At 44.9% G+C, this 24960-nt stretch overlaps 1 protein-coding gene across 2 annotated transcripts in view; it reads left to right on the top strand.

Moving 5' to 3' along the window:
- The window catches only part of LOC106606328 (cdc42 effector protein 4), a 34243-nt gene extending 11223 nt beyond the window's left edge, over positions 1-23020 (top strand). The window contains exons 2-3 of one of the 2 annotated variants that reach the window (XR_006770125.1): positions 19559-20942; positions 21063-23020. Coding sequence is in view for 1 of the 2 variants with exons in the window: in XM_014202482.2 (XP_014057957.1) it covers positions 19780-20886 (1107 nt within the window). In the remaining variant the exon portion in view is untranslated. Of the gene's footprint in view, positions 1-14718; positions 15076-19558 lie in introns of those variants that run through there. The other variant, XM_014202482.2, reaches the window with a different exon arrangement.
- Positions 23021-24960: the final 1940 nt, after the last annotated feature.

Genomic DNA, 24960 nt, shown 5'->3' with positions numbered 1-24960 from the left:
GAGCTGTTGCTATTGATACGGTGTCTGATTCATCATTTTCACCTCGAATAGAAGTAAGAGGGACTTTTGTCAGAGGTTGTAATCGCTGAGGGAACTTTATGCACTGGCCCAGATGATTCTGCATCTTTGTTGCATTCTTCACACATGATTTGGCACAGTATTTGCAAATGTACCAGTGAAATGTCTCCACACATCAGATCGTGCCCATGACATTTTCCTGTAAAGATTAGGAAAAAATGAGTAAAAAAACCCACAACAACTACACGTACAGATAAATTGTTAAGCAGTTAGATTAAACAACTCCTTTGTAAGATAAATGTTTTCAATTGAAACATGTATGGAAACAGGTGAATTAACACTCCCCAGCATGGCGCAAGCTAAAACCCACATGGTAGCAAAAACGAACTAGCAGAAAGTTAGAAATGATTTAAACACACTTTGCTGTAGGCTACTATTTACTAGTTAACAAAAAATCATGTATGCAATATATATTCACCCCACCCAGTATTGTAATCAAAACTTACCAGAAAGTGTGTAGTCCTTGGGTCAGACAGTGTAGTAGTGTGGGCTCTGTAGCATCTCATTAGTGTGCAAGATCTTGAGAATCAGCTGTACGTGGTGGAAGAATGCACTGCACATGTGATGGAAGAATGCAGAGGGTTGCAATTCCATTGAATTGGGGATAGTTTAACCAAAATATGACATAAGACCTAGAATTGCCTTATGTGTATCCCACAAAAAAAGGCTCACTGTTATAAGCACATTTTTCTTTTGTTGAATTTAAGCAAAATACCCCAAATTCCGGGGCTTAACTTCCCATGGAAATTTCCGGGGAAATTCACCGGAAAGTTTCCCACCCTTTGCAACCCTATTCACTAGAAGCATTGCCTGATGTGATCCATGCCCCGAACAAAAGATATCTCAGAAGACCTAAGATTAAGAATTTTAACTTGCATAAAGCTGGGAAGGGTTACAAAAATATCTCTAAAAGCCTTGATGTTCATCAGACCATGGTAAGACAAATTGTCTATAAATGGAGAAAGTTCAGCACTGTTGCTATTCTCTCTAGGAGTGGCCGTCCTGCAAAGATGACTGGAAGATGACGCAGAATGCTCAGTGAGGTTAAGAAGAATCCTAGTGTGTCAACTAAAGACTTACAGAAATCTCTGGAACATGCTAATATCTCTGTTGACGAGTTTACGATATGTAAAACACTAAACAAGAATGGTGTGGAAGAAGCCACTGCTGTCCCTCTCTTCCTCCGCCCCTGACCCCGTCCCTCTCTTCCTCCGCCCCTGACCCCGTCTATCACTTCCTTCTCTTCCTGACCCCGTCCCTCTCTTCCTGACCCCGTCCCTCTTCCTCCTCCCTGACCCCATTTCTCTCTTCCTTCCTCACTCCCTGACCCCATTTCTCTCTTCCTTCCTCACTCCCTGACCCCATTTCTCTCTTCCTTCCTCCCTCCCTGACCCCGTCCCTCTCTTCCTTCGTCCCTCCCTGACTCCGTCCCTCTCTTCCTTCCTCCCTCCTCCCCGACCCCGTCCCTCTCTTCCCTCCTCCCCTGACCCCGTCCCTCTCTTCCTTCCTCCCTGACCCTGTTCCTCTGTAATTGTTTTCCTTCTTCCTGGTGGTGTTTTGGAGGTTTAGTCACCTGCAGTTCTTGTCAGTGTTTAAACAGCAGCTCAGTAACAGGACAGAGGTCACAGCACATGGAGTCTACGTCACAAATAGCACCCTATTCCCCTGTATTAGTGCACTACTTTTGACCTTACAAACAACACCTTGTAACAACAAGCCATAGTTGAACGAACTTTGTTTAGCTTTCAGGCTTATCTTTTAAACCCATGCAGGATCGCCCGTAGGGTGCACTAGGCCCCATAGGGCTCTGGTCAGAAGTAGTGCACTATATAGGGAACAGGCTGCTATTTGAAACTCAACCATCACCTAGTAGAAACATCTTGACTGAGAGGAGAGAGCAGCATTCCATAGAACACGCTGCCTCCCCTCTGTTGTCCGTGTGGGAGGTGTGACACGAGCATGCAATGCTGATGACCACACACACACACACACGTTAGGTGAGCGCTGATGGTTGGAGGTGATGGCAGCACCATGGTTTAACACTACGGCGTCCGTTCACACCACAGGGTTGGTTCACAACACACACCTCTGTGTGGGTGGAGGTGTGAGGTGAGACAGAGGAGTAACCAGCTCACACTGGGGTCTATATTTAGTCTGGCTCTGGCCTATATACTCTGGACATCAGTCTAGCCAACAGAAAGGCCTGTTTTGTACGCCATGACAATTTATCCTAGACAGACTTCTAAATATAGAACATCTATTTGGCTATCAGTGATTCATCGAAAATGAGCATTTCTTGAAAGTGCAACATGCTCCATTAAAATGACGCCCCCGACTGTAAGTGATTATTGTGCTGCTGTCTGCATGGTCCCACCCTGTTGGTCTGATGGAGAGATAATGGGCTGTTCCTCTCTGATGTGTTTGGGCTGTTCCTCTTCTAAATGGGACGTTCAGCTCTGGTAAGTGGCTGTGTAGCACGACCCAGAGGCATACATTAAGAGTTTGTCCAGGTTTGAGAAGGGCTGCCATGGTAACGTCTTTATTCTCTAGATGTTGGTGATGTAACAATACTAGAGTGACAGTTCCCTATGAAATGACCCGCCGTAAACAAACAAAACAGAGCAGCGAATTTCAGATGTTTTAATTGATTAGCGTTCAGGATAGTGAGCATCCAAGTCGGTATTGTGGTGTGGTGTCAAACAAATGCTGTATCTGCTTTCACTGGACATCTTCATAGGTTTAAAAACCTGTCCGAAATAAACCCGTGTAACTCGGAAGTGTGGCAGTGGCTACAGAGTCTTATCACTTGGCTACTGAGGAGAAAGTGGCACTCTCAGAACGTTAAGACAGAAACCTCTCTAGATCCATGTATAGGACTCTGGCACAGCCCCAGCAGCCTGCTAGGACTCTGGCACAGCCCCAGCAGCCTGCTAGGACTCTGGCACAGCCCCAGCAGCCTGCTAGGACTCTGGCACAGCCCCAGCAGCCTGCTAAGTTACTTGGTGCAGTAGAGACCGACATCTAGCAGAGACCAACGGTCTGGTGAATTACTGGGAGTAGTGGCAAGAATCATGTAATATAACCCAGGTCACCGATGTCTGGGAACTTCCAATGTCATCAGTAGCTGGAGGACTGTACTGTAAAAGATTGAAGAAGACTATTCTAGTCTGTTCTTATTCCCAGGTCTTATGTATGTCCAACAGTCTGGGGAATGACTGGGATAAGAGGCAGATCTCTGAAGAAACCCAGTTTAGGGTAATCCATGCCTGTGTAGAATGAACATCTAGAACAAGCCTGCCGAGCCGCCATAGCCGGTCCCTATTTCCAGGTCTTGTGGATTGGGCCATATGCGAGGGTGATCCCACCTTCTCTGGGGTTGGATGGGCCGCATGGTGGGGGAGGGTGATCCCACCTTCTCTGGGGTTGGATGGGCCGCATGGTGGGGGAGGGTGATACCACCTTCTCTGGGGTTGGATGGGCCGCATGGTGGGGGAGGGGGATACCACCTTCTCTGGGGTTGGATGGGCCGCATGGTGGGGGAGGGGGATACCACCTTCTCTGGGGTTGGATGGGCCGCATGGTGGGGGAGGGGGATACCACCTTCTCTGGGGTTGGATGGGCCGCATGGTGGGGGAGGGGGATACCACCTTCTCTGGGGTTGGATGGGCCGCATGGTGGGGGAGGGGGATACCACCTTCTCTGGGGTTGGATGGGCCACATGGTGGGGGAGGGGGATACCACCTTCTCTGGGGTTGGATGGGCCACATGGTGGGGGAGGGGGATACCACCTTCTCTGGGGTTGGATGGGCTGCATGGTGGGGGAGGGGGATACACTCTGGAGAAATTGATTATCAGGGAAGTGTGTCAAGTATTGTCAATACTCAATTAAGGAAATGGTATGTAGGAGTCATGTTCATGAATGGTGTGTGAGTGTATTGAAAGGATGTGAAGAATGATGTCAGTCCTGAAACCCAGGAAGCTGTATCGTAAACTCCCTCTAATGAAGCTGGGCTGTTAGTAATGTAGAGTTCTGTAATCTGAAGAAGTGGATGAGGTATTCAGTAGAGGGTTGTAAAACATAATGCACAGTGTTATTTATGAATGGAGATTAGTGAATGTTTCTCCTCGTAACTCAGGTTACAGCTCCCACAGCGACTGTTACTGCTGTCATTTCCTCACAGTGGGTGTGTGGGACGGAATAACTTATTTTAGTAACTACAGTACAACTCAACAGCATTTGTCTTTCAACTCAATCAAGCCAAGTGTGTTTTGCCTCTAATTCACTCTGATTCAAGTGGAGGAAATCTGTCTGTTTAGAGGAAGCTGAAAGCTAAAGCCTTGTGGAACCCACTCATTGGCCTTTCTCATGATGCCTTAGTGTTCAGGGCTATCTCTCCCCATAATGTTGGGTCTTAATGAAGCAGAATTATACCCCAGTCAGGCTTACAACCCTCCTCAGACCTATACGGTGTTCATTCTGTCTTGTAACCTATAAACACCTAACATTTAGAGTGCACGTCCCCAAATGGCACCCTATTTCCTGTATAGTGATGGGCCCTATGGGCTCTGGTCAAAAGAAGTGCACTACATAGGGAATAGGGTACCCTTTGGGAAGCAGCCAAAGTTAACACGGCATTTCCATGGCGTTCCCAGGGTAAGAATACTGTTGGGAAAAGCCTCTGGAATTCCAGAATGTGTCTTCCTGACCAGATGTCACATGATGAGGAAAAGAGGAACATATTTTGGAACGTGTGTGTGTGTGTGTGTGTGTGTGTGTGTGAAGGCTGTTGGTGAGTCACCGTGGGAACTCTGGGGTCACTGCTTGGGAATTGACTTTTCAAACACACGTTTACAACACACACACATGCTCTTTAACAAAATGCAACATCCATGTCACGTGGGCCAGAACACAGAGAATAGAAACAGCTGGGGTGTCTGTCTGTACTTTAACCCTAGTCAACAGCCAGTGGAATCGCGTGGCGCGAAATACAAATACCTCAAATGCTATAACTTCAATTTCTCAAACATATGACTATTTTACACCATTTTAAAGACAAGACTCTCGTTAATCTAACCACATTGTCCGATTTCAAAAAGGCTTTACAGCGAAAGCAAAACATTAGATTATGTCAGGAGTGTACCCTGCCAAAAATAATCACACAGCCATTTTCAAAGCAAGCATATGTCACAAAAACCAAAACCACAGCTAAATGCAGCACTAACCTTTGATCTTCATCAGATGACACTCCTAGGACATTATGTTATACAATACATGCATGTTTTGTTCAATCAAGTTCATATTTATATAAAAAAAACAGCTTTTTACATTAGCATGTGATGTTCAGAACTAGCAAACTTCCGGTGAATTTACTAAATTACTCATGATTAGCGTTCACAAAAAACATAACAATTATTTTAAGAATTATAGATACAGAACTCCTTTATGCAATCGCGGTGTCAGATTTTAAAATGGCTTTTTGGCGAAAGCACATTTTGCAATATTCTGAGTACATAGCTCGGCCATCACGGCTAGCTATTTTGACACCCACCAAGTTTGGGGCTCACTAAACTCAGAATTACTATTTGAAAAATTGGATTACCTTTGCTGTTCTTCATCAGAATGCACTCCCAGGACTTCTACTTCAACAACAAATGTTGTTTTGGTTCCAAATAATCCATAGTTATATCTAAATACCTCAGTTTTGTTCATGCGTTCAGGTCACTATCCGAAGGGTAACGTGCGAGCGCATTTCATGACAATTTTTTTAAAATATTCCATTACCGTACTTAGAAGCATGTCAAACGCTGTTTAAAATCAATTTTTATGCTATTTACCTTGGAAAATAGCGATTATATTCCAACCGGGCGACGTTGTATTCATTCAAAGGCTGAAAGAAAAAAATTGAGAATTCTCGTGAACGCGCTTCTCAGTCTCACTGTCCCCAGGCTGACCACTCACAAACTCTCCTGCTGTTCTTTGCCCAGAGACAGCAGACACCCCATTCCACTTTCTGGCGGCTTTAGAGAGCCAATGGAAGCCTTAGAAAATGTCACGTTACAGCATAAATGCTGTATTTTCGATAAAGATGCAACAGAAGGACAACAAATTGTCAGACAGGGCACTTCCTGTATGGAATCTTCTCAGGTTTTGGCCTGCCATATGAGTTCTGTTATACTCAGACACCATTCAAACTGTTTTAGAAACTTTAGAGTGTTTTCTATCCAAATCTACTAATTATATGCATATTCTTGTTTCTGGGCAAGAGTAGTAACCAGTTTAAATCGGGTATGTGTTTTTTATCCGGCCGTGCAAATACTGCCCCCTAGCCCCAACAGGTTAATGGACATTCATAGATTGCAGTGTTCTGTCACCACTGTACTAAAGTATTCATTATCCCCTATGGGATTTAAATACTTGAATATCCCATAGTCTGTATGTTGCAAACCATATTTCACAATGTTCAGAGAGAGAGCGGTAGAGCGAGAGAGATAATGAGAAAGAAAGATCAAAAAGGGTGGAGAGAGGCATTCAGACTAAACATGCCTTCCTCCCACACCCCAACACACTCAGCACGACTCTGACCTTTGACCCAGAAGTGAATTATGGGGCCTGAGCTAGCAGGATGTCAGAGATGAACCATGCATAACATACTGTGAAACATCTCAACTGATGATCTGACATTCAACGCACACAGTCTTGTACAGCTACCCACATTTGCAGTGAAAGTAGAGGGGTCTTGGTCTTTGCAAATTGTGGTTTATAACCCTTTCGCAAAAGTGTATTATAGAATGGCATTTGCTTATGAATGATTCGCCTTCCCTTGCAAGTAGTAGCTAGCAGGCATCCCGACTAGCTGGTTTTAGCTTGGGTAAAAACATAAACTTGCTAGCCTTTTAAAATCAAATCAAATTGTATTAGTCACATGCGCCGAAGACAACAGGTGTAGACCTTACAGTGAAATGCTTACTTACGAGCCCCTAACCAACAATGCAGTTTCAAAAAATACAGAAAGGAGAGAAAAGTAACAAGTAATTAAAGAGCAGCAGTGAAATAACAACAGCGAGACTATATACAGGGGGGTACTGACAGTGTCAATGTGCGGGGACACCGGTTATTTGAGGTAGTTTGTACATGTAGGTAGAGTTTTATTAAAGTGATAATGCATAGATGACAACAGAGAGCAGCAGTGTAAAAGAGGGGGAGGGGGCACTGCAAATAGTCTGGGTAGCCATTTGATTAGATGTTCAGGAGTCTTATGGCTTAGGGGTAGAAGCTGTTTAGAAGCCTCTTGGACCTAGACTTGGCGCTCCGGTACCACTTGCCGTTCGGTAGCAGAGAGAACAGTCTATGACTAGGGTGGCTGGAGTCTGACAATTTTTAGGGCCTTCCTCTGACACCGCCTGGTATAGAGGTCCTGGGTGGCAGGAAACTTGGCCCCGGTGATGCACTGGACCGTACGCACTACCCTCTGTAGTGCCTTGTGGTCGGAAGCCGAGCAGTTGCCATATCAAGCAGTGACGCAACCAGTCCGGATGCTCTCGATGGTGCAGCTGTAGAACCTTTTTGAGGATCTGAGGATCCATGCCAAATATTTTCAGTCTCCTGAGGGGGAATAGGTTTTGTCATGCCCTCTTCACAACTGTCTTGGTGTGCTTGGACCATGTTAGTTCATTTGTTGGTGATGTGGACACCAAGGAACTTGAAGCTCTCAACCTGCTCCACTGCAGCCCCGTCGATGAGGTTGTTGTTTTGGCACCACACGGCCAGGTCTCTGACCTCCTTCTTTGAGGCTGTCTCGTCACTGTCGGTGATCAGGCCTACCACTGTTGTGTCATCGGCAAATTCAATGATGGTGTTGGAGTCGTGCCTGGCCGTGCAGTCATGAGGGAACAGGGAGTACAGGAGCAAACTGATTACGCATCCCTGAGGGGCCCGTGTTGAGGATCAGCATGGCGGATGTGTTCTAACCCTTACCACCTGGGGGCGGCCCGTCAGGAAGTTCAGGATCCAGTTGCTGAGGGAGGTGTTTAGCCCCAGGGTCCTTAGCTTATTGATGAGCTTTGATGGCACTATGGTGTTGAACGCTGAGCTGTAGTCAGTGAATAGCATTCTCACATAGGTGTTCCTTTTGTCCAGGTGGGAAAGGGCAGTGTGGAGTGCAAAAGAGATTGCATCATCTATGGATCTGTTGGGGCGGTATGCAAATTGGAGTGGGTCTAGGGTTTCTGGGATGATGGTGTTGATGTGAGCCATGACCAGCCTTTCAAGGCACTTCATGGCTACTGATGTGAGTGCTATGGGTCGGTAGTCGTTTAAGCAGGTTATCTTAGTCACTTTGCCCAAGAACACTATGGTGATCAGCTTAAAACATGTTGGTATTACGGACTCGGACAGGGAGAGGTTGAAAATGTCAGTGAAGACACTTGCCAATTGGTCAGCGCATGCTCGCAGTACACGTCCTGGTAATCCATCTGGCCCTGCGGCCTTGTGAATGTTGACCTGTTTAAAGGTCTTACTCACATCGGCTGCGGAGAGCGTGATCACACAGTCTTCCGGAACAGCTGGTGCTCTCATGCATTTCAGTGTTATTATACTCAAAACGAGCATAGAAGTAGTTTAGCTCGTCTGGTAGGTTTGTGTCACTGGGCAGCTCTCAGCTGTGCTGCCCCTTGTAGTTTGTAATGGTTTGCAAGCCCTGCCACATCCGACGAGTGTCAGCTGGTGTAGTACGATTTGATCTTAGTCCTGTATTGATTCTTTGCCTGTTTGATGGTTTGTCGGAGGGCATAGCTCTAGCCTTTAGCTCAGTGCGGATGTTGCCTGTAATCCATGGCTTCTGGTTGGGGTATGTAGGTACGGTCACTGTGGGGTTGACATCATCGATGCAGTTATTGATGAAGCCAATGACTGATGTGCTGTACTTCTCAATGCCATCGGAGGAATCCCGGAACATATTCCAGTCTGTGCTAGCATAAGTCCTGTAGCTTAGCATCTGCTTCATCTGACCACTTTTTTTTTTTTATATTGATCTAGTCACTGGTGCTTCCTGCTTTAATTTTAGCTTGTAAGCAGGAATCGGGAGGATAGAATTATGGTCAGATTTGCCAAATGGAGGGCGAAGGAGAGCTTTGTATGAGTCTGTGTGTGAAGAATAGGTGGTCCAGAATTATTTTTCCTCTGGTTGCACATTTAACATGCTGATAGAAATTTGGTAAAACTGATTTAAGTTTCCCTGCATTAAAGTCCCCGGCTACTAGGAGCGCCACCTCTGGGTGAGCGATTTCTTGTTTGCTTATGGAGGAATACAGCTCATTCAATGCTGTCTTAGTGCCAGACTCTGTCTGTGGTGGTATGTAAACAGCTACAAAGAATACAGATGAAAACTCTCTCGGTAGGAAGTGTGGTCTACAGCTTATCATGAGAAACTCTACCTCAGGTGAGCAATAGCTCGAGACTTCCTCCGATATCGTGCACCAGCTATTGTTTACAAAAATACATAGACCGCCGCCCCTTGTCTTACCAGACACCGCTGTTCTATCCTGCCGGTACATCGTATAACCAGCCAGCTGTATGGTGGTGATGTCGTTCAGCCACGACTCCGTGAAGAATAAGATGTTGCTGTTTTTAATGTCCCACTGGTAGTTTAATCTTCCCAATAACTCCTCGATTTTATTTTCCAAAGATTGCATGTTTGCTAGCAGAATGGAGGGAAGTGGGTGTTTTATTAGATCGCCTGCGAATTCTCAGAAGGCAGCCGGACCTTCGGCCCCTCTTTCTCCACCTCCTCTTCACGCAGATCACGGGGATTGGGGCCTGTTCCCGAGGAAGCAGCATATCCTTCGTGTCGGGCTCGTCAGAGTTGTGAAAGGAAAAAGAGGATTCTGCTAGTCCGTGGTGAGTAATCGCAGTCCTGAATCGCAGTCTAGAAATAATTTTTGGTCATAAGAAATGGTAGCGGCAACATTATGTACAAAATAAGTAAATAAATTAGTTACATTCTTGTTGTTTGGTTTACTGTTTGAACATTCGCTGAGATTATATTTGGTTATCAATGCAAAATAGGCTTCTTTGATGAATAGCCTATATATTGTATAGATCAGATCTAGGAACCAAGTGACAACACTGCCCCCACGTCTGTGGAAGGCCTGATACGCGTTTCAAAATGTTTTCGTAGTAAAAAAGTCAGTCGAATGCCGGAGCGTATTACAAGGAGCCGCCCCTTTTTTGTGACAAAAAAAAACGACATCGCAATCTTCAGACTCTTGAGTTTGCGTAGAGCTTGTAGTAAACTTAACACCTGGGTCCCCATGTCAGGTGAAATTAAGGCAGCGTGTGCTTGAGGCCTGAAGGGTGGAGTAGAGAGAGGGAGAGAGGGAGGGAGAGAGAGCATAGATGGAGAGTATAGATGGTGAGTGTATGCTTGAGGCCTGAGGGGAGGAGTAGAGGGAGGGAGGACATGTGGCAGCAGAGGTAGGGCTTTCTTGGTAAGAAACTATTGGACTACTACATCTTTCATGTACTGGTTGCTTTCCTGTCAGATCATCATGCCACCCAGAAGCAGTGTCTCATAAATATACAGCTGTCTTTGTCTGGCATGCTTTTAATTATTCCTGCTTCCATTTTCTTTCCATACAAACATGTCAGTGGAGGATGCTGGGTAACAACAAACATGTTTGGGTATGTATCTGCTTTAGCCCCTGTATTTGTGTGCTTTAGACCAGCCTATCAACAGAAACATCACTTGTCATGGAAACTAAAACACTATTATTTACTCACTACAGCTAGATGGATGTTGTTCCAAAACATGGCTGGTGTTATTAGATCAAGCTATTTGGCTGCCAACATATGTGCAGTCGGTGTCATAATGGATTTCTCTGACATCAGGAAACTACTGATATACTTTCACTATATTAGTCAGGATTTGAACATGCTGTGCAGTGTGTACCAAGAAAAGCAAGGTGAAGTGGGTATCTTATCAAATGTATTACTTGTGGTGAATATCAGTGCAGTGTTTCTCAGTCTTTTCCAAACCAGGGACCGGCAAGCTATGGCTTTTCACTGCTCAAATGACTTCTTGTAAGAAAGAGGGCATCTTGCGTCGATCAGAAAGAGGACATCTGGTGTAGATAGGGTTGCAAAGGGTCAGAAACTTTCCAAGATTTTGCTTACATTTAGCCGGTAGCCTAGTGGTGAGAGCGTTGGACTAGTAACAGGAAGGTTGCAAGATCGAATCCCTGAGCTGACAAGGTAAAAATCTGTTGTTCTGCGCCTGAACAGGGCAGTTAACCCACTGTTCCTAGGCCGTCATTGAAAATAAGAATTTGTTCTTAACTGACTTGCCTAGTTAAATAAAGGTCAAACAAAAAAATAAGTGAACCTTTTTTTGTGGGATACACATAAGGCAATTCTAGATATTGTGCCATATTTTAGTTAAACTTTCCCTCTGCTTGCACAGTGCATTCTTCCACCACATGTACATCTGATTCTCAAGATCTTGCACACTAATGAGATGCACTACTACACTAATGAGATGCACTACTACACTGTCTGAGCCAAGGACTACATGCTTTCTGGTAAGTTTTGATTACAATACTGGGTGGGGTGAATATATTTTATGACATTCTTTTTTTGTTAACTAGTAAATAGTAGCCTATAGCAAAGTGTGTTTAAATCATTTATAACTTGTAAACAATTTCTGCTAGTTAGTTTTTGCTACCATGTGGGTTTTAGCTTGCTCGAGCCTGTTAACTGAGGAGTGTTAATCCACCTGTTTCCATACATGTTTCAATTGAAAACACTCTGAAGTTTCTAAAACTGTTTGAATGATGTCTGTGAGTATAACAGAACTCATATGGCAGGCGAAAACCTGAGAAAAATTCAACCAGGAAGTGTGGAAATCTGAGGTTTGTAGTTTTTCAAGTGATTGCCTAAACAGTATACAGTGACTTAGGGTTCATTTTGCACTTCCAAAGGCTTCCACTAGATGTCAACAGTCTTTAGAACGTTCTTTCATACTTCCACTGTGACTGGGGAGAGAATAAGAGGTCCTGGAGTCAGATGACTGAGAAAATGACATGAGTTCAGTGGCGTGCGCTCACGTGAGAGTTAGCTGTGTTCCTTTTCTTTTTTGAAGACATTGGAATTGTCCGGTTGGAATATTACTGAAGATTTATGATAAAAACATCCTAAAGATTGATGCTATACATCGTTTGACATGTTTCTACGAAACGTAAATATAACTTTTTTGGACTTCGTGACATTTTGCGCGCGCTTCCTGCATTTGGAGTAGTGGACTAAACGCGCGAACAAAAAGGAGGTATTTGGACATAAATTATGGACTTTATCGAACAAAACAAACATTTACTGTGGAACTGGGATTCCTGGGAGTGCATTCTGATGAAGATCATCAAAGGTAAGTGAATATTTATAATGTAATTTTTGTCATTTCTGTTGACTCCAAAATGGCGGCTATCTGTATGGCTTGTTTTGATATCGGAGCACTGTACTCAGATTATTGCAAAATTTGCTTTCGCCGTAAAGCTTTTTTGAAATCTGACACAGCAGTTGCATTAAGGAGAAGTGCATCTATAATTCTTTGAATAACTGTTGAATATTTGATCAACGTTTATGATGAGTATTTCTGTAAATTGATGTGCTCATTTACCGGAAGTTTTGGGAGGCAAAACATTTCTGAACATTGCAAGCCAATGTAAAATGGGATTTTTGGATATAAATATGAACTTTATCGAGCAAAACATACATGTATTGTGTAACATGAAGTCCTATGAGTGCCATCTGATGAAAATCATCAAAGGTTAGTGATTCATTTTAGCTGTATTTCTGGTTTTTGTGACGCCTCTCCTTGCTTGGAAAATGGCTGTGTGGTTTTTCTTGTCTCGGCGCTGTCCTAACATAATCTAATGTGGCCGTAAAGCCGTAAAGCCTTTTTGAAATCGGACAATGTGGTTGGATTAACGAGAAGTGTTTCTTTAAAATTGTATGTTTGAGAAATTTGAATTGAGATTTTTGTTTTGAATTTGCCGCCCTGCTATTTCTTCACTGGCTTTTGAATAGTGTGTCACGCTAGCGTCCCACATACCCCAGAGAGGTTAAGAACAAATTCTTATTTTCAATGACGGCCTAGGATTAACTGCCTTGTTCAGGGGCAGAACGACAGATTTGTACCTTGTCAGCTTGGGGATTCGAACTTGCAACCTTTCGGTCATTAGTCCAACGCTCTAACCACTAGGCTACCCTGCCGCCCCCGTCTGCCGATATGGACAGCCCTATCAAGAGGATCCTCCTGGATGATGTATTTTGGGAGAGAGTGGTAAACAGCCCGAAACTCCTGAAACCTATAGCAGTAGCCATTGCACAGATTGAGGGAGACAATGCCATCCTGTCTGATGTTCGAACTCTGCTTGCAGATGTAAGAGAAGAAATCCGTACTGCCCTGTTGCTCCAAGCAGAGGAAATAGCAGTTCTGAAATACATAAAAAAGCGTGAAGACTTCTGCCTGAAGCCCATACACGTCGCAGCGTACATGTTGGACCTCAAGTATGCTGGCAAGAGCATCCTGTCTGGTGCAGAGATCAACAAGGTCTATGGTGTCATCACTACCGTGTCTCGCCACCTTGGCCTGGATGAGGGCAAGGTTCTTGGCAGTCTGGCGGAGTATACTTCCAAGCAAGGGCATTGGGATGGAGATGCAATATGGCAGTCGTGCCAACATATCTCATCAGCCATCTGATGGAGTGGACTTTGTGGATCTGAGGCTCTTTCCTGTTGCCTCCATCATCCTCCAAATCCCACCAAGATCAGCTGCCTCAGAGCGCAACTGGTCCTTGTTTGGGAACACACACACACCAAAGCGCGCATCAGGCTGACCAATACAAGGGTTGAAAAATTGGTGGCCATCCGGGCAATTTTGAGGCTTTTTGACCCTGACAACGAGCCATCCTCAATAAGGTTGGAAAATGACAGTGAAGATGAGGCCTCAGAGTCTGATGTTCAAGAGGAGGACAATGAGGAGGTCCAGGGAGAAGACATGGAAGTCTGAGAGGAAGACAACCAAAGCTTTAGTTTTTAGACTATCTTTTTACAGATGTATGTTGAAAATGTTTTTGGGAGATGCAATGGATCATTCAATATTCCCTTTCTTTTGTTGTTCAGTGAAATCATCCCATGTGAAGAGTCAACTCATTTAATGAAAGTTCAATTCGTAACTATATATATATTTTTTTTAATTTCTATGGAAGTATTTAATCATTTGCTATTATGTCTTCTTATGATAAGGTAAAAGGTTTGTTTGTCTCCATATGATATGGTAAATATATCCAATGCAAAAAACATCTATTTAATATTAACTTGCATATATTTCTGTTAATTCTCATGTTTTCCAGTTAATTCCCATGTATTCCCACGGAACATTTCCACCTCTGAATATTCCCCAAAATGTATTTTGCAGCACACACACTTGATGCCTCTGCAATGTGTACACACACACACACACACACACACACACACACACACACACACACACACACACACACACGCTTGATGCCTCTGCAGCCCTCAGACATTCACACAGACAGGAAGTAGGGTCGTCCGCTTGCCTTGCAGGGGGGGGTAACCACGGAGACAGAAGCAGCAGGAGTGGGGTTGCCGTGGAGACAACAGCAGGTGAGGGCATTATAAACAGGAAGTGGATTGAGGCTGTGCCTCGACTGGCAGAGGGGCGGAGCCTCGGAGAGAGAACGAGGTTGACGGCTCTGCTGGGCTGCACACTGCTGCCTGCTACCAGGAAACCTCGGCAGTCAAAATCTGTGGCTTCCTCCCCACCACCCATCCTAAACCGAGACTTTCTAAATGTGTTATGAAAGCAGAGCTAGGAGGAGAGCGATCTGGAAGGAGTGAGGAGTAAAGCCTGAATGGAGTACACAAAGGAAAAGACAGCCGCGTGATCAGATCAGATACAGGGATTGACAGTGGAGCAGGTCAGTACATGGGTGATGGGTTGAAGCAGTGGAGCAGGTCAGTACATGGGTGATGGGTTGAAGCAGTGGAGCAGGTCAGTACATGGGTGATGGGTTGAAGCAGTGGAGCAGGTCAGTACATGGGTGATGGGTTGAAGCAGTGGAGCCGGTCAGTACATGGGTGATGGGTTGAAGCAGTGGAGCAGGTCAGTACATGGGTGATGGGTTGAAGCAGTGGAGCAGGTCAGTACATGGGTGATGGGTTGAAGCAGTGGAGCAGGTCAGTACATGGGTGATGGGTTGAAGCAGTGGAGCAGGTCAGTACATGGGTGATGGGTTGAAGCAGTGGAGCAGGTCAGTACATGGGTGATGGGTTGAAGCAGTGGAGCAGGTCAGTACATGGGTGATGGGTTGAGGCAGTATTTGAGTGTGTAATCATTTGTGTACTATGTATGTAGGCCTGTGTGTGGTACATATTGATTTGTAGGGACTCTTATTAGGATGGGCTTTCAGCATGGCATGTTGCATCATTTTCATCTGTGACTATGTTTCCTGGTTGACTTTCACATGTTTCACTGAAACACTGCAGCTCTTTCTATTAACCAACCTGTTTAATATTGTACTGCTCCTCTCCTTCAGGTCAGCAACCTGGGGTGACTATAGCTGCAGCCTGGTGGTGACTATAGCTGCAGCCTGGGGGTGACTATAGCTGCAGCCTGGGGGTGACTATAGCTGCAGCCTGGGGGTGACTATAGCTGCAGCCTGGGGGTGATTATAGCTGCAGCCTGGGGGTGACTATAGGGGTGAGGTCAGGGCAGTAGAAGAGTCTGGTCTGAACACTGCAGGTCATAACAGTGATGCAGTAATGTGCGTTGTCAGGTCAGCTGCCTGTCAGGACTCATCTCTGTCTCCTGGAGGAATGCTCTGAGTACACACACACACACACACACACACACTCCTACTGCATCACCTGCCTTCCCTAGCTGAAGGGCATAGTTCTGTCTGTTCACTAAAAGCAGCATGGGCTCTATATCAGCCTGATCTGGTCTGTTCACTAAAAGCAGCATGGGCTCTATATCAGCCTGATCTGGTCTGTTCACTAAAAGCAGCATGGGCTCTATATCAGCCTGAGCTGGTCTGTTCACTAAAAGCAGCATGGGCTCTATATCAGCCTGATCTGGTCTGTTCACTAAAAGCAGCATGGCCTCTATATCAGCCTGATCTGGTCTGTTCACTAAAAGCAGCATGGGCTCTATATCAGCCTGATCTGGTCTGTTCACTAAAAGCAGCATGGGCTCTATATCAGCCTGATCTGGTCTGTTCACTAAAAGCAGCATGGGCTCTATATCAGCCTGAGCTGGTCTGTTCACTAAAAGCAGCATGGTCTCTATATCAGCCTGATCTGGTCTGTTCACTAAAAGCAGCATGGTCTCTATATCAGCCTGATCTGGTCTGTTCACTAAAAGCAGCATGGCCTCTATATCAGCCTGATCTGGTCTGTTCACTAAAAGCAGCATGGGCTCTATATCAGCCTGATCTGGTCTGTTCACTAAAAGCAGCATGGGCTCTATATCAGCCTGAGCTGGTCTGTTCACTAAAAGCAGCATGGTCTCTATATCAGCCTGATCTGGTCTGTTCCCTCCGGTCAAGGCTGTTTCTCACTGGTTCCACCACTATAGTGTCAAGAAAGATGATGTTTTGTTTTCCCCCTCCGGTCGAGGCTATTTTTCACTGTTTACACTACATTATGCTACTGTTGTGTCTACAACGATGACAAGGACATTTTCAAAGTCAAAATAGAACATTTAGCTTTTTCCACCATTAAGTAGTATTAAAGGCCATTGGCAACAGTTTGGCTCTTTCTCTCTGTGTTCAGGCTGATATAGAGACCATGCTGCTTTTAGTTTACGACAGTGTGCTGTTTGTCGTACTGTACGTTGTTATGGTTTACGACAGTGTGCTGCTCTACAGATGAATGGGTTGTCAGAATGAGTGGCACATGTCATGAAACGACAGAGTGATGTACAATGTGAAACTGTGCAGATGTGCGTTCTATGACAGCTAAGCTAGATATAACACTGTGGTCTGGGGTTTAACAGTTTGGCTCTTTCTCTGTGTGTTTATATAGGCCTGGTCTGGGGTTTAACAGTTTGTCTCTTTCTCTCTGGGTTCTCTGGGTTCATATAGGACTTTTCTGGGCTTTTGGCTTTTCCAGTCCAGTCTCCTGATGCATCCCAAACACCCCTCTATAATGTAGCAGTGGTACAGTCCAGTCTCCTGCTGCACCACCAGGTGCCGGAGAGAGATCCCTCCATGTCAGTCAGACAAACAAGAACACAAAGACAGTTCAATCAGTAATACTGTGATAATCAGTAATATTGTGGTCTAGTTTGGCCCTTCCTTTCTGTGTTCATATAGTACTGGGGTTTTGAACCTCAATTTCAATGCATGGTGGCAGTATACTCCCCTACAGTTCAATGTCATTTTCAATGCACTTTAAAAAAAAACATGGATGTGCCCCAAATATACCCTATAATAGTACACTTCTTTTGTGCAGAGCCCAATAGGTCCTGGTCTAAAGTAGTGCACTATGTAGGGAATAGGGTGCCATAGAGCCCTGGTCTAAAGTAGTGCACTATGTAGGGAATAGGGTGCCACCTATACCCTGACTCTGCGTGCAATGAACGCAAGAGAAGTGACACAATTTCCCAAGTTTAATATTGCCTGCTAACCTGAATTTCTTTTAACTAAATATGCAGGTTTAAAAATATATACTTGTGTATTGATTTTAAGAAAGGCGTTGATGTTTATGGTTCGGTACATTGGTGCAACGATTGTGCTTTTTTCGCAAATTCGCTTTTGTTAAATCATCCCCCGTTTGGAGAAGTCGGCTGTCTTTGTTAGGAAGAAATAGTCTTCACAGTTCACAACGAGCCAGGCGGCCCAAACTGCTGCATATACCCTGACTCTGTTGCACAGAACGCAAGAGAAGTGACACAATTTCCCTAGTTAAAATAAATTCATTTTAGCAAGCAATATTAACTAAATATGCAGGTTTAAAAATATATACTTGTGTATAGATTTTAAGAAAGGCGTTGATGTTTATGGTTAGGTACATTGGTGCAACGACAGTGCTTTTTTTTTCGTGAATGCGGTAGTTAAATCACCCGTTTGGCGAAGTAGGCTGTGATTCGATGAGAAATTAACAGGCACCGCATCGATTATATGCAACGCAGGACAGGCTAGATAAAGTAGTAATATCATCAACCATGTGTAGTTAACTAGTGATTATGTTAAGATTGATTGATTATTTTTTATAAGATACGTTTAATGCTAGCTACCACCTTACCTTGGCTCCTTGCTGCACTCGCGTAACAGGTAGTCAGCCTGCCACGCAGTCTCCTCGTGGAGTGCAATGTAATCAGTGTCCAAAAATACCGATTGTTATGAAAACTTGAAATCGGCCCTAATTAATCGGTCGACCTCTAGTCCAAACTGTTTCATATACTCTGCTTGCACTGAACGCAAGAGAAGTGACACAATTTCCCTAGTTAATATTGCCTGCTAACATGAATCTCTTCACTAAATATGCAGGTTTAAAAATATATACTTATGTGTATTGATTTTAAGAAAGGCATTGATGTTTATGGTTAGGTACATTCGTGCAACGATTGTGCTTTTTCGGCAATGCGCTTTTGTTAAATCATCACCTGTTTAGCAAAGTAGACTGTGATTCGATGATAAATTAACAGGCACCGCATCGATTATATGCAACGCAGGACAAGCTAGTTAACTACACATGGTTGATGATATTACTAGTTTAACTAGCTTGTCCCGCCGATTATATTGCAATCCACGAGGAAACGGCGTGGCAGGCTGATCACCTGTTATGTGAGTGTAGAGTCAAAAGGACCTTGTGGCTGCAAGGAGCCAAGGTAAGTTGCTAGCTAGCATTAAACATATCTTATAAAAAACAATCAATCTTCACATAATCACTAGTTAAAGTAGTAATATCATCAACCATGTGTAGTTAACTAGTGATTATGTGAAGATTGATTGTTTTTTATAAGATACGTTTAATGCTAGCTAGCAACTTACCTTGGCTCCTTGCAGCCACAAGGTCCTTTTGACTCTACACTCACATAACAGGTGATCAGCCTGCCACGCCGTTTCCTCGTGGATTGCAATATAATCGGCGTCCAAAAACGCTGATTGATGATTGTTATGAAAACTTGAAATCAGCCCTTATTAATCGGCCATGCTGATTTTTAATCAGTCGACCTCTAGACTGAACCACTGATCAGTTATAGAGGGGTGTTTGGGATGCATCAGGAGACTGGACTGGACCACTGGTCCATTATAAAGGGGTGTCAGATCTGAGTTTGTTTTTATCTAAAACACGTTGTTATCCACTCTTGTTTCAGAGCAATGATATGATGACATGGTATGAAAGAATGTCTTGTCATGATCATATATATCTAATCTTGTTTTCCCCTCTTTTCAGATTGAGCCACCCTGGAACTGAAGAAATGTGTTATTGTTTCTGGGGACTGCAATGAGTGTGACACGGATCTACCTTGAAGACTTCCCAAACACTTCTATCTTTGAACTCCTTACAAAGAGAGAGATCTGTCCTTCTGGGCTATTGACTGACTGACTGACTGACTGACTGACTGACTGACTGACTGTGTCTGTGTGACAGACTCTGTGTGTGTGACCTCAACCATGCCCATCCTAAAGCAGCTGGTATCTGGTTCGTCCCAGACCAAACAGCGCCGCTCCCGTGTGGACCTGACCCGGGAGATGATCAGTGCTCCCCTGGGGGACTTCCGCCACACCATGCACGTGGGGCGCAGCGGGGACGCTTTCGGGGACACCTCTTTCCTCTCCACCCACTCCGGGGAGGCCCCCCACCAGGCCAAACCCCAGGCCCATCCCCACTCCCCCCGCCCGGGGCTTTTATCCAGAACCTTCCGCAGCAGCAAACGCTCCCAGTCCGTCACCAGAGTGGACCAGAGAGACTGCTCGCTAGCGCCACCCGGTGGCTCGCCCACCTTCGTGAAGAACGCCATGTCACTCCCCTTCCTCAATGATGAAAACGGTGACCATGTTGATGGAGGACACAGGGTGCCTAAGAGCCTCTCGTCCAGCCCACTGAAACAACTGAATGAGCAGGATGGAGGTGGAGGTACCAGGCCGTCTAATGGGGCCGCTGCTGGGGCACGCTCTCTGGAGCTGGATGAGAGGAGCTTTGGGGAGCTGACTGACCTGCCAAGCCCCAGCCGCGGGTACTACGGAGGGGGGATGAAGCACGCTGTGTCGGTCATGTCGTTCCACATCGACCTGGGGCCCTCCATGTTGGGGGACATCCTGGGGGTGATGGAGAAGGAGGATGATGATCTGGGATACGAGGAGGGGAAGAGCAGTGAGGGACGGGCCTCTCCTACACTACTCCTGGGGAGGGAGGTGGGAGGAGAGGAGGAGGGAGAAGAGGAACCGGAAGCTGACCTACTGCAGCTGCAGGAGGAGGCGGTCCCTGTACCTGTGAGTCCAACCAGCTCTGTAGAACCTGAGGTGGGAGAGGACGAGGGAGCACCCTACACCCCAGAGTACACCCCAGAGCCCCGCCCTAAACACCTACAGCACCAATTAGATACCTGTTCTGTGTCCAGCTCCGCCTCTGGCTCCACCCACGTGGAGCAGGAGAAACCAGCCGGACAGCTCCACAGGGGGGAGACGGACAGCGCCACTTTCAGCGCCCCACCTGAGGAGGAGGAGCTGGAAAAGTTTTCTTCCTTCTTGGAGGACGAGGATGATGAGATCCGTGTATGAAACAAGACGTACAAGCTCAAACCATATACGGAGCGCATAAGTGTGGATTAATACAGATGGATAGATTCTATACTGGATGGATATGGATGAGTACAGATGGATAGATTCTATGCTGGATGGATATGGATGAGTACAGATGGATAGATTCTATACTGGATGCATATGGATGAGTACAGATGGATAGATTCTATACTGGATGGATATGGATGAGTACAGATGGATAGATTCTATGCTGGATGGATATGGATGAGTACAGATGGATAGATTCTATGCTGGATGGATATGGATGAGTACAGATGGATAGATTCTATGCTGGAAGGATATGGATGAGTACAGATGGATAGATTCTATGCTGGAAGGATATGGATGAGTACAGATGGATAGATTCAGTACTGGATGGATATGGATGAGTACAGATGGATAGATTCAGTACAGTATAAAGTCCCACATCACAACAGAGACGTATAGACTGGATGGCTTACAGGATGTTGTGGACGTGTTGAGTTGATACAGGAATGAATGAATTACTACTATGGATGAAACCACTCTATAAAGGCACATATATTATGACAGCGATGTACAGTCTATACTGGGTGGATATGGATCACAGTGCAGTAGCAGTACCTCTGGTAGAGTGAAGGACATGTTGATACAACAACAAACTAATACAGTGGATGAAACTCTACTCTGTCTAGTCTGGATAGAAGGGTTATAGTACAGCACCTCTGGTAGTGTGGATGACGTGTTGAATTAAATAGAAGAAACTGCTACTGCTTCCTCTATCCTTCCTGTGAGAATACAAACATCTGGACATAGTCATGTGGACTGGGATCTGTGGACTGGGATCCTGCTTTAGGGGGAAAGGGAAAAACAGTCTGTAGGACACTGGCTCCTTCTGGATGAATACAACCCCCATCTGTTACATACAGAACAGTTTGCTAACTTCTCCCTCCCTCACACACACCACATTACAGCTACTGTCTGTCTGTCTGTACACTGAGAGAACTGACATGGAAGAGAAGTCCAAGTGTGTGAACGCATGAATTTAGCAGAGACACTTAAGATAATAACATTTTGATAAACAACATGACTTTATTAAGCCTCTGTCCAGTGCTATTCATTCCCCTTACATGTGTCATAATAATAAGGGCTTTTCTTCATTGATAATCTGTGCCATTTCATATGATGCATCTCCTCTCTTGTTCTGTGCTCCTCTCGGCCTATTAAGTGTAACTGTGTTGGTGTAATCAAGTGGTCTGGCCGGAACAGCGAGCTACTGTTACCGCGGTGATGGGGACCTGGCTGCCTGTCTGTCACAATAAAAGGCTTGTGTTGTGTGTATCACTCCACCAGCTGTGATGAGGCTTTTTCCATGCTAGAGCCTGGTAGAGAATCTTTACTAGAGCCTGCTACCCATCACATTGTGACTAGAGCCTGCTACCCATCACATTGTGACTAGAGCCTGCCAGCTATAACATTGTGACTAGAGCCTGCGAGCTATAACATTGTGACTAGAGCCTGCCAGCTATAACATTGTGACTAGAGCCTGCCAGCTATAACATTGTGACTAGAGCCTGCCAGCTATAACATTGTGACTAGAGCCTGCCAGCTATAACATTGTGACTAGAGCCTGCCAGCTATAACATTGTGACTAGAGCCTGCCAGCTATAACATCGTGACTAGAGCCTGCCAGCTATAACATCGTGACTAGAGCCTGCCAGCTATAACATTGTGACTAGAGCCTGTTAGCTACAACATTGTGACTAGAGCCTGCCAGCTACAACATTGTGACTAGAGCCTGCCAGCTACAACATTGACTAGAGCCTGCTAGCTACAACATTGACTAGAGCCTGCCAGCTACAACATTGTGACTAGAGCCTGCCAGCTACGACATTGTGACTAGAGCCTGCTAGCTACACTACTGTTCAAAAGTTTGGGGTCACTTAAAAATGTCCTTGTTTTCCATTAAAACATACTTGAAATGAGTTGCAAAATGAATAGGAAATATAGTCAAGATGTTGACAAGGTTATAAATAATGATTTTTAATTGAAATAAGTGTCCTTCATACTTTGCTTTCGTCAAATAATCCTCCATTTGCAGCAATTACAGCCTTGCAGACCTTTGGCATTCTAGTTGTCAATTTGTTGAGGTAATCTGAAGAGATTTCAACTCATGCTTCCTGAAGCACCTACCACATTTTACATTGACATTTTAGTCATTTAGCAGACTCTCTTATCCAGAGCGACTTACAGTAGAGAATGCATACATTTCATACATGTTTTTTCCCGTACTGGTACCACAAATTGGATTGGCTTGATGGGCACTTCTTACATACCATACGGTCAAGCTGCTCCCACAACAGCTCAATAGGGTTGAGATCTGGTGACTGTGCAGGCCGCTCCATTATAGACAGAATACCAGCTGACTGCTTCTTCCCTAAATAGTTATTGCATAGTTTGGGGCTGTGCTTTGGGTCATTGTCCTGTTGTAGGAGGAAATTGGCTACAATTAAGTGCTGTCCACAAGGTATGGCGTTGTAAAATGGAGTGAAAGCCTTCCTTCTTCAAGATCCCTTTTACCCTGAACAAATCTCCCACTTTATCACCACCAAAACACCCCCGACCATCACATTGCCTCCACCATGCTTGACAGGTGGCGTCAAGCACTCCTCCAGTATCTTTTCATTTTTTTTCTGCATTTCACGAATGTTCTTTGTGATCCGAACACCTCGAACTTAGATTAGTCTGTCCATAACAATTTTTTTCCAATCTTCCTCTGTCCAGTGTCTGTTCTTTTGCCAATCTTTTCTTTTTATTGGCAAGTTTGAGATATGGCTTTTTCTTTAACAACTCTGCCTAGAAGGCCAGCATCCCGGAGTCGCCTCTTCACTGTTGATATTGAGACTGGTGTTTTGCGGGTACTATTTAATGAAGCTGCCAGTTGAGGACGTGTGAGGCGTCTGTTTCTAAAACTAGACACTCTAATGTACTTGTCCTCTTGCTCAGTTGTGCACTGGGGCCTCCCACTCCTCTTTCTATTCTGGTTAGCGCCTGTTTGCGCTGTTCTGTGAAGGGAGTAGTACACAGCGTTGTACGAGATCTTCAGTTTCTTGGCAATTTCTCGCATGGCCTTCATGAAGAGCCATGCGTCATTTCTCAGAACAAGAATAGACTGACGAGTTTCAGAAGAAAATCCTTTGTTTCTGGCCATTTTGAGCCTGTAATCGAACCCACAAGTGCTGATGCTCCAGATACTCAGCTAGTCTAAAGAAGGCCAGTATTATTGCTTCTTTAATCAGAACAACAGTTTTCAGCTGTGCTAACATAATTGCAAAAGGGTTTTCTAATGATCAATTACATTTTTTTAAATTATAAACTTGGATTAGCTAACAAAACGTGCCATTGGAACACAGGAGTAATGGTTGCTGATAATGGGCCTCTGTCCGCCTATGTAGATATTCCATTAAACTTTTGAACAGTAGTGTATAGCATCTTGACTAGAGCCTGCTAGCTATAGCATCTTGACTAGAGCCTGCTAGCTATAGCATCTTGACTAGAGCCTGCTAGCTATAGCATCTTGACTAGAGCCTGCCAGCTATAAGGTCGTGACTGGAGCCTGCCAGCTATAAGGTCGTGACTGGAGCCTGCCAGCTATTAGGTCGTGACTGGAGCCTGCTAGCTATAAGGTCGTGACTGGAGCCTGCTAGCTATAAGGTCGTGACTGGAGCCTGCTAGCTATAAGGTCGTGACTGGAGCCTGCTAGCTATAAGGTCGTGACTGGAGCCTGCTAGCTCTAGTGAATGAAATGAACATACAAATCATTAAAATCCAGACAGAAAATATTTACACAAGAAGCAACCTAATATCACACAGTCAACCTCTCATTTAATTTCACTAGAGCCTGCTACCTGTCAGAACGATAGATCATCTAGTTAGTTCATTGTTACATCAACACCAGTTCTGTTTCACATTCTATCTAACATTTTCCTCACATTATCTGTGACACGTTACACACGTTTGTTGCTGTGACGTTACACACGTTCGTTGCTGTGACATGTTACACAAGTCACCTAT

This window comes from Salmo salar, chromosome ssa06 (assembly GCF_905237065.1).
Source record: "Salmo salar chromosome ssa06, Ssal_v3.1, whole genome shotgun sequence".
NCBI classification, from domain to species: Eukaryota; Metazoa; Chordata; class Actinopteri; order Salmoniformes; family Salmonidae; genus Salmo; species Salmo salar.
Note: the sequence above shows the minus strand (reverse complement) of the source record. Positions and strands in the feature narration are given on the sequence as shown.